The following is an 11890-nucleotide window of genomic DNA, read 5'->3' as shown; positions in this document are numbered from 1 at the left end:
TATGTCACTGGGCTTTTTTCTGTTAATTATTACATAATCCTAATTATGTAATGATTTATGAATTATGTAATCATATCTTACTTATATGAATTAGAGAAATGAAGCTAGAAGAGATGAAACCATTAGATAAAGTATCATACTGGTATTTATAATCACTTCCCAATATTTGTGTGTTGCTCCTATTTGCTGTTCTGTAATTGGCAGATATTTATTATTTATCAATTATGACTTTGGTTTTAACACAGAAGCTTTCATGAGTATTCTGTTCAAATGTTATTTTTATGACTTTGAGAGTAATTCTCCTCACCCATGTTTCCCTTATGCTCTTTACCTTTTCTAATATCACTGATCATGTATGCAGTCCTTATAGATTAGAAATGTAATATTTAGAGTTTTTATATATTAAATGTCAATGATAATATAAGAAGATTGGCAGGAATCTTAATTGAGGCAATATACATTCTGATAAAATTAAAATTAAATTATTTGAACAATTTTAGAAATAAAAACTCCAGAGTACATGAGCACTTAAAGATTTAGGATATAATAAAAAAGAAATTCATATTTTCATAAAAAACATAATTTCTATCAGTAGCCACACTAATGTATTTTTCATAATTGCCTTTCATTGTGTTCATGCTGTAAGTTGTAATATGTTCCCCAAATTTTTGTTTTATTTGTTTCAGATAAATAATTTATTTACATATATCTACACACAGTTCAAGTGCATGGAAATCCAGAGGAACATCTCAGAATTCATTCTTCTAGGACTTTCTGATGACAAGAACATACAAATATTTTGCTTTGTGCTCTTCTTATTCTGTTATATTGCCCTGTTGGTAGGAAATCTTGTGATCCTTGTCTCCATTCAATGCAGTCCTCTTTTTTACCAACCAATGTACTATTTCCTCATCCACTTGTCATCCATGGACATCTGCTATACCTCCACTGTTACACCCAAGTTAATTGGGGATCTGCTGGTGGAAAGAAAGACCATTTCCTATAGTAGCTGCATGTTGCAGGTCTTTACCATGCACTTTTTTGGAGGGGTTGAAGTTTTCATTATTATTGCTATGGCTTATGATCGCTATGTTGCCATCTGCAAACCACTCCACTACATGTTTATCATGAACAGGTCAAGATGCAATCTCCTGGTCTTCATTGCTTGGTTGGGTGGAGCTGCCCATTCCTTTCCTCAGTTTTCTATGGTTATTCAGTTGCCTTTCTGTGGTCCTAATGAAATTGATCATTATTTTTGTGATATTCTCCCAATCCTTAAAGTTGCCTGTACTGATACCTACATTACTGGTGTTCTTGTGATTGCCAATTCAGGCTTGATTGCCCTAGTTACCTTTATTGTCTTATTTTTCTCTTATGTTGTTATATTATTCACCTTAAGAAATCAGTCAGCTGAGGGAAGACGCAAAGCCCTCTCTACCTGTGGGTCTCATATCACTGTGGTCATCTTGTTTTTTGGTCCTTCCATTTTTATCTACCTCAGACCTCCGACTACTTACTCTGTGGATAAAGTATTTGCACTATTTTACACAATCATTGCTCCCATGTTCAATCCCTTAATCTATACATTGAGAAATACAGAGATGAAGAATGCCATGAGAAAAGTTTGGTGTCAAACACTACTTTCCAAGGAAGTACACAATTAATTTGAATATGCTTATAGCTAAACAGCCATGTAAAAGTAAAGGGCTTGATGTGAATGATAAGAGTAAGAAAGATCTAAAAGATTTTATTTTCCATTATCTTCAATAGAATAATGAGATATTTGAAATTAGCAACTGGATGTGAAAACTAAACAAACAAAAATGGATGCTAAGTATATTTTTGGACTAATAAGATTATGTATTAACCCTTATTATAGGTTACCCACAGAAATAACACACACACACACACACACACACACACACCTGGATCAAAGCTAATATTGCAATATTATGATGATGAGTGAGTTTTGAAGGAAAACATTCAAATTATAATTTTGTAACAAGCTCTGGACTTATTAGCAGGACCAAATTGTGATAAAAAATTCCTCGTATTAGACAACTTGAAATCTAAAATTGAAATAAGAGCTTTAAATTTTCCATGAAGCATTCAAGTAAACATCCATTAATGGCATTTAGAAATCATTTTTGCTACAAAGCAATGACTAGAGTAAAATCTTCTTAAAGTTGTTCCTATGGGTCAACATTTCTTATCTCTTTGAAATAAACCACAGTAACTAGTGAAGAAAGAACAATATCATTAATTCATGCTGCTGAAAACACAATGGCTTCTATTCCACCTATGGAATGGAATTTTTTTTAAATTATCATAAAATGAAGAAACTGAATAACTAAAGGTAAATGTTCACCTACCACTAACTGCCTAAAGTTGATAGGTAAATGGTTGGTCATCTCATCCAGATTCAATCAAGAGAATTTTGCTGCATGTGGATGTTTACAGCAACTTTATTCATAATAGACAAACTGTGAAGGCAATGAAGGTGTCATTTCTTAGGTGAATTGATCAACTGTGTTGCATCCAGACAAGGGAATATTATTCAGCTAGTAAATGAAATGAGTTATGAAGTCATGGAATGGTATGAGGGCAACTTCATCCACTTAACTGTGCAAAAGAAGACAATCTCAAAAGAATACCTACTACGTGACCATAACCATACAACATTGTGGAAAAGTAAAAACAATGGAGGCATGGCAAAGATCCTCAGATGCCAAGGGTTAGTTGGTGGGGGAAGTGAATTGTTGAATAGAGAGGACTTTTATGTCACTGAAACTTTAGTATGTAGCTACAGTTAAAAAACCTGTCGTTATATTGATGTTTGTCAAAGTCCATAAAATATATAGCTCCAGAGTGGACTTTAATGAAAATTAGGAATTTTTGGTGATAATGTGTGAATTTATATTGCTTGCATTATTATAGATGTGCTTTTTTTGCAGGGGGAGTTTGTCCTTGTGTTAGGACAAGAGGGTATTTGAAAACTCTATTCTGGAAAATCTTAAATATGATCCCAAAACTTCCTGAAAGTACTTTTTCAATTAAAAATAATTTGTGGCACAACAAATCATCTTGTCATTGAAATAAAAGACAGAATTCTGAGAAAAATTTTCAGGCAAAATGAAAAGAAAACTTTATGAAAGAACTTTTTTACATGCTTATAAGATCACTTAAAATTCTCTTAACGATCTGCAGAGAATTACAACAAATATCATTGAAGAGAAGATACTGGATACCAAGATTTTATGGAAAGGGAGATAGTTTTATTGTTAAAAGTATTTTAAAATACATAAATGAAATAGATGAGATGATTGTTTTTCAAGATTTGTATATGAAGTCATAAAGAGCAGAAACAAGGGAGAAAAAAAGTTAAGTAGAAAACTAACAACAGAGAGTAATTGTACAACTATCTTAGTAGTTACTAATGGAAAAACCAAAAAAAAAAAAAGGTATTTTACACAATGTTTAATTACTTATCTGAAAACAAAACTGAAAAAAATATGTTCAGGTAATTAACCAATAAATTTGTTTTAAAGAACTCTTTCAAAAGGTGGCTGTTTTCATTATCACGTTTTCTTAATGACATACAGTTCTGCTTTAACACATTTTTAGTGGTCTAAATTGTTACTTGAAAACAACATTGGTCTTATCTAATGACATTTTCTGAAAAATATCTAAACACAAATTCACTTTTGATGGGAATTTAGCATTGTTAAAACCAAAAATTGTCATAGCTATCACTTAGTATTTCCTGCAGTGGATGTCTTGTTTAATGTTGAGGACATTTTCTTTTTAAAAAATAAGATATACATGACATACAAAATGATATTAGCTTCATGTGTATATCAGTTACACCTGTATAATTATTTGATACAAGCTTACCATCATGAAATGATCACCGTGGTAATTATAGTTAACATCCACCACCACGTTTACACAATCTTCCTGTGATGAGAACTTTAAAGATTTACCTTCCTAGCAACTGTGAAATATAAAATGTAGTTTTACTAACTGCAGTCACCATGTTCACATTGTCTCTCCAGGACTTATTTATTTTAAAATTGGACGTTTGTACTTTTATCACCTTCCTTCATTTTGCCCACTGCTCCCATCAACAATGTTTTCAGTCGTCTGCCTGTTCTGCTCCTCACTCTGTCTCTGGTGAATTCTTGCACCCTCCCGTGACTCTTGCCTGTACCCCAGCTCTTGTATAAATATAATAAATCTTTAAAAAAAGAAGAAAGAAAAACATTCCAGTGTGTGTGTGTTCACCACTTCATCTGTCAAGGCACACTTAAGTTGTTACCTAAGTGTGGCTATTATCAATAATGCCACAATAAACATAGGGTTATACCTATTGCTTCAAAACATTGATTGCATTTGGGTTCCCTTTATGTCCCATAACCAATCCAAGATATCATGTTGCATTTAGTATTCTTAATTCTCTACATCATCATTGCTCTTTTCTTTATCTCTCAATCTCATGATAAGAGATAGAGAAATGAAAATTGCCAAGAGAAATGCTTGTGCCAAACACGATGGCTGAAAACATCTTTAACTAGTTTCTGGGTCTAGTCAGGCCATATGCAAGATGCCATGGGAATCATAAAGATTAGTAAATGTATCAGGTGAAATCTTTGTCATGGACATCATCCTTTGACAGGGACTTCAAAATAAATAGGTGTAGAATACCTAGTTCATCTGGTCTCTTTTTCCTCTGGAATGTCTTTCCGTTTTAGTTGTTGCCACCACTTGGGAACTTAACAAGTGTAGTGCTTAGAAGCTTCCTGTAGGGGGCCTTTACTGAATACTTGTGATACATTTCTCTTCATCTCAGCAAAACCTTGTTAGTTACGCTCATACTATTACATCTTTGTACTTAGAAGACATGAAAACTTACCCCTATTTTAGTTTTTTCCTGTAATGAGAACCTTAAAAAATTGTGAGATGTTAGGAATTCATTCTCCAAAGTTTCAACCTAAAGCAAGTGCAGTGTCAGCACTTTCAAATTAAATATGACTTATTACCCTTTAAAATGTAATATTAATGTTTTCTGATTTTTTTCAACATTCTGATTATAAGTGCACTAGAATGTGCATTTGACTGCAATCTTCCATCTATTGTGTGTTTTAAAGACAAATATACTACCAATTTATAAAGTCAGAAAAAAAACTAGATAGAATAAATAAATAGCTAGAATATTTGTGGTCTGAACAGAGCCACATGGTATTTGAGATATTGGAGACTCCCATAAATTGATTATACTCCCATAAAATGCCATAAATTGATTATATTAGATAATACTTTTCATTATATTCTTAGGTCTTAGGGTTACAAAGAAAGGTTTTATTTTTTCATTTCCTGTTAATTTTGGCTCAAGTTTTCATGTGTGGTATGTCTATTATCCCATGCCCACTTTTCTGCAAAGGAGTATTGACACCTTTAGTCAGGTTTTCAAAGGAATGTGTCATACACAAAAATGGGCTACAATGATCTGCAGACAAAACTGCATATTTCCTAGTAACTACTGTTTGTACTTCAACTCTTCAATCAAGATTAGTATAGATTGGCAAACTTGTAAAGAAACAATTCAGAGAGAATGTGTGGTGTACGCATGGTAAACAAGAATGTTGATGGAAACCACACAGGAAAATGCAGAATAGATGAGGAGGGCTCTTCCTGTACTCCATGCTTTATTTCAGAGGCACAGTGAGAAACATTGCTGTCCTTGAATCACATGTCCTTCTTCAGTTGAGCCAATGTGGGATTCCAGCCACACTTATTTGTCATCTGAAATAGCTTTCTTACCACACAGTTTCTTAATGGCATCTTTCATCTGTGCATTTCGTAAGGTGTAGATTAAGGGATTTAACATGGGAGTTATTGCAGTGTAGAACACAGCAACTGCTTTATCAATGGGTAAAGTAACAGCAGGTCTCATGTATATAAATATGCAGGGCACAAAGAACAAGACAACAACTGTGATGTGGGAAACACAGGTGGAGAGGGCTTTGCGCCTTGCCTCTAAACTGTGGTTCTTTAGGGAGTGCAGAATACTCACATAGGAAACCATCAAGAGGAGGAAGTTTAGCAAGCAGATAAAGCCACTGTTGGCAGAAACAAAGAGTCCTAGAGTGTGGGTATCAGTGCAGGCCAGATTGAGCAAAGGACTCAGATCACATAAAAAGTGATCGATGATGTTAGGACCACAGAAGGGCAGACGGAAGATAAAAAGGATCTGTATGGTTGAGTGAAGAAGGCCTCCCATCCATACCACTCCCACTAGCAGGCCACAAAACTGCCAGTTCATGATGGCTGCATAATGTAAGGGCTTGCAGATGGCCACATAGCGGTCAAAGGCCATTACAGTGAGCAGGATAATCTCAGCACCTCCAAAGAAATGTTCTGCAAAAATTTGTATCATACACTCATTGAACAGAATAGTCTTTTTTTCATAAAGTGAATCTGCGATAAGTTTAGGGGTATTGATAGAGCAATAGCAGGCATCAATGAAGGAGAGATAGGCCAGGAAAAAATACGTGGGGGAATCTGACAAGGAGCTGGCAGTGATGGTGATCACGATGAGCAAATTTCCTACCACAGAGATGACATAGATGAGAAAAAACACAACAAATATAATTTTCTGCATCTTTGGATTCCCTGTGAGTCCCAGTAGAATAAACTCTGTGACGTTGTTTCTAATCTCCATGATTACATGTGATGCTTAATTCACACCTGGAAAAATATCACTTTTTATTGATACAACTATGAATCTATCATATTTAGCCATTCTAATAAATATTAAGTGTATGACTCTATGAACTGTGAGTTAGTCTGAGTTTTTTTTTTTTTTAAAGAAAAAAAGTTTCTGTTCTCGAAGATTATTCAAGTGATTTTACTGATTATGAATCTGTTAATACCTGAGACATAGGATATTTTGAAAACACATAGAAAGTCATGTATGTTCACCAAATCAGCTTAAATGACTAAAAGTCTGTCTTAAATTAGAATGTACAGACACACTGGCAGCTATGCTTGAAAGAAGTATAGAACAAGGATGTAGAGAATAAAAGGAAAACAAAGGGATTTTTCCCTTCTCCTGAGGAAATGGAAAATAATGGAAGGTAATTGAGAATATGAGGAAAGGATAAAGCAAAAATTGAAGAAGGGGGAGTCTTAGCTATAACTCTGTAAGATCTTTGTGTGCCTTAGATGAAGTGGGTTGAAGTTCAGTAAAGAGTAGAAGACAGACATAGAAAGCCTAGGAGATTATTCAAGAGTTAGCATGCAATGTAGTAGGACACTGTTATAGGAATATGAAGAGTACACAGGAGTTTCTATGAAAACAAGCAAAGTGCTTGTTGTATAAATGTAAGAACTTTAAAATAACTAGTAATTATTCTTTTAATGATTGATTGTTACGTTTAAAGTAGCAAACTTTATGCACATATTGATCCCTTTAATATTGATCCAACCTATGTTGTTGGTATTATTAAATCTAATTTGCCGAAAAGAAATGAGTCACAGAATTTTAGGTGGATAATATTAACAGCAATAAGAATATTAAATCTATATAAATATATATATATATATATGGTTTTTCTAAGTGAATTTCTGGACATTTCCTAATTTAACACTCCTTACAAATTTAGGATATGATTTCCACCATCATTTTTTACTTATTTCATACATTGTGAGATAAAAGCATAGATAAGTTTAGAATCCTGTCCAAGATCAAATTAGTTAAGGACAGATTCAAGGCTCAGTCAGATTATACCTAAATAGTTTACCTCCAAATGCATTCTCATACACTATTTTGTTATTATTACCAATGTTGAACTTGTAATCTCCTTTTAATATGATGAGAAATATTATAATTATTTTATTACAACTTCATAGGCAAGAGAATATGAAGCCATTTATTTTATCAGCAAACACACATACGATGGCATGTTCAAAATCCCATATATAAAACACAACAAGGTATAACATTCATTGAAAGGCATTGATAACTTGATTTGTTTTCCAGTCTCAGCTGTCCAAAGTGAACTCTCCCTCCAAAGCATGAGTCCTGAAACCCTTCTGTAAAAAGTTGAGAATGAATACCATGTGGTTAAGTATATCATAGGATCAGAACATCTAGGCTATATTCCTGATACTTCCACTTGCAAATTCTTTTATGTGGGTACATTGCTGGCACCCTTCCTATTTGTTTCCTTATCTAAAGCAGGAAATATAATAAATCTGCATATGCTTTATGGGAATTACTTATGGAAATGTACGTGAGCATATCCACCACACTGCTCTCGACACACACAAGACTTTCATCATTTTTATGTATGCACTTAGGAGATGGGAAGAATTGGCATTTAGATCAATAGTACACAGAGGCATTTCACTATGCAAGGAGCTAATGAGTTCTTACCTTTAATTTTTGTTGAAGATTCCATGGAGATTCATATTATCCACAGTAACTGATCCAAGGAAGGAAACTATTTTCCTGTTTTCCCTATACAGCTGAGAGTTGAAGTCAGTATTCATACTTACATTTTTTCTATGTGTAATCGTATTTAATATGTTTTTCATTCTCATGATGTACACTGATTGTTAAAGGAGATGCCTCCTTGCAAAAGCATGTTGTCTGGTGCTAGAGAGCATTGCTCTATAATTACTCTCAAGAACTCTTTGATTTTTTATCTGTCAGATGAAGTTGATGTTATTTAACAATGTTTGGAAGATGGGTGAGGTTTAAATGTACCACTACCATGTTTGAGAAGACTGCAAACATGATTCTGATCACATATGAGAAGTAACAATCTCTAATAAGCATTAGCATTACAGAAAAGCATAACTTACAGTGTTAGGTTCCCTTAAAGATGTTTGGGGTGTTCAGAACAATGTCATCCTCAACTGACATCCTCTTGTAATAAACGACTTTCAGTATGAAAGATATCACATTCAAAAGGAGACTATACAGATGAGCCGTTATACAATGAACACTTGCTATGTGTTTTTATAAAGTCTCAACCTTTTCCTCTATCATAGAATCTTAATGTTTCATAGAACACCTGGCATATGCATTTAGAAGGGATTCCTTTGAAAAACAACAGGAAGATGATCTTCTACAGATGACTCTGTACCACAAGCCAAAAGCAGAAAATTTGGAAGAGATATTCTCACAGGTGTCATGTCGCCCATGATTAGTCCTTTTCTGGAGATGTGATCAGCAAAGCTCATGTGCTCTTTGGCCCACATGGATATTTAAAGGGATTTTTTGTGAAGATTCAAGGACTTTGTCTTATAGTTGCTGCTCTCTCCATGGAATTAATTATCTGCTTTGATGGAAAGGCTTATCTTAGAAGCAGGTATTCAGGAGAGACAGGTTTGAGAAACACCAATTTTTGAGTGAGGGATTGTATTTCCTCCACTTGAAACCTAAACACATGAGAGCCTCCTATCATTACCTGAACTTGAATTTCCCTAGAGCAAGGATCACCTTCCATTTTAGAAATGGTGACATGTGAGGAGTGGATAATTAAAAATGCACCAAGATTCAGTGTTTTCCATTTTTTAATAATGCATTGTTGATACAAAGCAGGTGTGGGTTGATAGGGGTGACACACACAGACATCCAAAAAGAAAGTGGCTAATTTGGGATCTAAACCTATGTCCTGAGAATAGGAGATGGGGAAGGTAACAACGCCTAGTTGTTACTCTTTTTTTTAAATCAAGATGTTCGTCTATGATTTTCTTGTCAAACTTTCCTCATGAGAGTTGATTACCATAATAAAGTCATAATACACCTGTCACCTCACAGAATTCCTTATTTGGGCATAGGAGGTAAGAATGTATAACTTCTTAAGCATTCTTCTGACTATATGGTTCTTGACTTGGATATTGTCGATCTCATTTGTGTGTTCATTTCTACAACAATCTTATTTCTTTTATACTTGGACATCTATATTTTAAACAAATTATGTATAACCAATGGATTTTATTTCAATAGCTTTTTAAAAATTATGGTGCACCTTTCAATATTTAAACAATAGCTTCAGGATAACATTAAAGTTTCCACTCCAGTCTGCAATCTGAAAATCCATTTCTATCCATACACATTGCCAACAATTCAGGATAATTTAAGCACATATTTATTGATTTTAAGAAACATTTGTTTTCTCCAGCATATTTCAGAGATTCACTGTGATTCTTGAAAGAAGGATTTTAATGTATTTTTATTCTATTGTAACTGACAATCCAGATAAGGGAGATTGTGTTTCTCAAATAAACAAAGCATTTATAGAAGAATGGGTCTAGTCAGGGTATGTGTAAGATACAATGGGAACAAATAAAGGATAGTAAATGTATCAACTGACATCTGTAATGGAAGTCGTCCCTTTTAACAAGTACTTAAAAATAATTAGGTTTAGAATATAAAAACTGTTCTTGTCCTCTCTTTTGTCCTTGGAATGCTACCTAGCTGCTTCAGCCTCTTGGGAGCATTAGGGCAGCATTGCTTAGAAACATTTTCCTTGTGACCTTCAGCGATTACCTCATGACAGAGAAAATTCTCTCTCTTCATCTTGGAAGATATCCTTTTCACTTCTGTAATAATATTATATATGTTTGCTTATAGAAAAGAGCGGATGTGCTTATTTTACTTCTTTTTTTCCTGGAATGAGAACACTGGAAAATTGTTAATTCTCAGGACACTGTTCTTCAAAACTCCAACCCAAAGCATGTGCAGTGTGTTTTCAGATTGAATATTCTCTACTACCCCTGAAAATGTAGCCTGGACCTAAGAGAATTCTGTAGCACATGTTGTACTACAGAAAAAATTCCTCCTCGATGTTAGAGGACCAGTCTCTTTTACTCCCATGTCAGTCAGTCTTTGTTTGCGGGTAGAGCTGGCATGGTAGCATCATACCCAAGATGAGACACCTTTCATTTTCTCAAGTAGAAATGTTGAGGAGGTTGAGAGTTTGAGCTGTTAACAGCTGAGATGCTTAGCATCTATAGCTGGGCCCTGCATACACTGGACCTTGAAGAGAGATTAAATTGGACAGGACTATGTCCACTACATTCTGTATTCTCCCTGACACCATTAGAGTTCAATCCTCCTCCATCCATCCACACCAACAAAAACCTATCAACTTTTTTTTACCAAGCAGACATGTATCAAAAATCAATGGAGTATTTCTTTTTAATAAATAGAAATTCATGTCTGATGATAAAATTTTCTTTAATTTGAGTCATCACTCTTCCTGATGTGTGAGCAGCCTAAAGTGATGATTTGAAAAATATTTTGGAAAGGTGGTATAATAATTGTTAGTTAAACCACAGTGGTACAATGACCCATTGTTGTGACACACTTAGATGTCATAATATTAGAGGCACCAGAATAAATTAATTATCATACAGAAAATTGAGCAGATTAAGAAAATTATAATTCAGAGGGTATGAAGTAAATGTTATAGTATGCTCAGCAGTCTGTACCTCAATAAATCATAACTATTTTAATTAACTTACTTTTCTATCATCATTGCTTCAAAGTGTCACATACAGTTAATTATATGGTCTGAGAATCGTTATTCTTCAATCTATTTACTCGATGCTCTCACCTGTCATCAGTTTCCTCTCTTAAAAGGGAAAATAGCAGTGCCCAAATCTTTAGATTACAATAAAGATTATTGCTTGAAATCAATACACTTTATTATTTATTATATTAGAAGGGAATACTATGCTTTCATATACATGGATGAGCTAGTATAATGAAATCCCAATTTTACAGAAATTTCCCAATATGCGGAGTGGCATGGGCTAGCTTTTCCCCATATCCATACACCTGTTCATGCTCCATTCAGTGCACAATCTATGACAC

General features: G+C 34.1%; 2 protein-coding genes across 2 annotated transcripts; one reads left to right on the top strand and one right to left on the bottom strand.

Annotated features, from left to right (window-relative positions):
• Positions 1–728: 728 nt before the first annotated feature.
• On the top strand, positions 729–1664 carry LOC311171229 (olfactory receptor 4P4-like; the record flags this gene model as incomplete). Its single annotated transcript, XM_084233881.1, has 1 exon — positions 729–1664. The coding sequence occupies one exon, from the start codon at positions 729–731 to the stop codon at positions 1662–1664; it is 936 nt and encodes a 311-aa protein (XP_084090007.1).
• A 4127-nt stretch (positions 1665–5791) lies between these two features.
• LOC311171324 (olfactory receptor 4C46-like) lies at positions 5792–6721 on the bottom strand (the record flags this gene model as incomplete). The annotated part of the gene is made up of 1 exon (XM_084234060.1): positions 5792–6721. The coding sequence occupies one exon, from the start codon at positions 6719–6721 to the stop codon at positions 5792–5794; it is 930 nt and encodes a 309-aa protein (XP_084090186.1).
• Between the last annotated feature and the right edge of the window lie 5169 nt (positions 6722–11890).

This window comes from Talpa europaea (assembly GCF_964194135.1).
Source record: "Talpa europaea genome assembly, chromosome: 1".
In the NCBI taxonomy this organism is placed as follows: Eukaryota; Metazoa; Chordata; class Mammalia; order Eulipotyphla; family Talpidae; genus Talpa; species Talpa europaea.
Note: the sequence above shows the minus strand (reverse complement) of the source record. Positions and strands in the feature narration are given on the sequence as shown.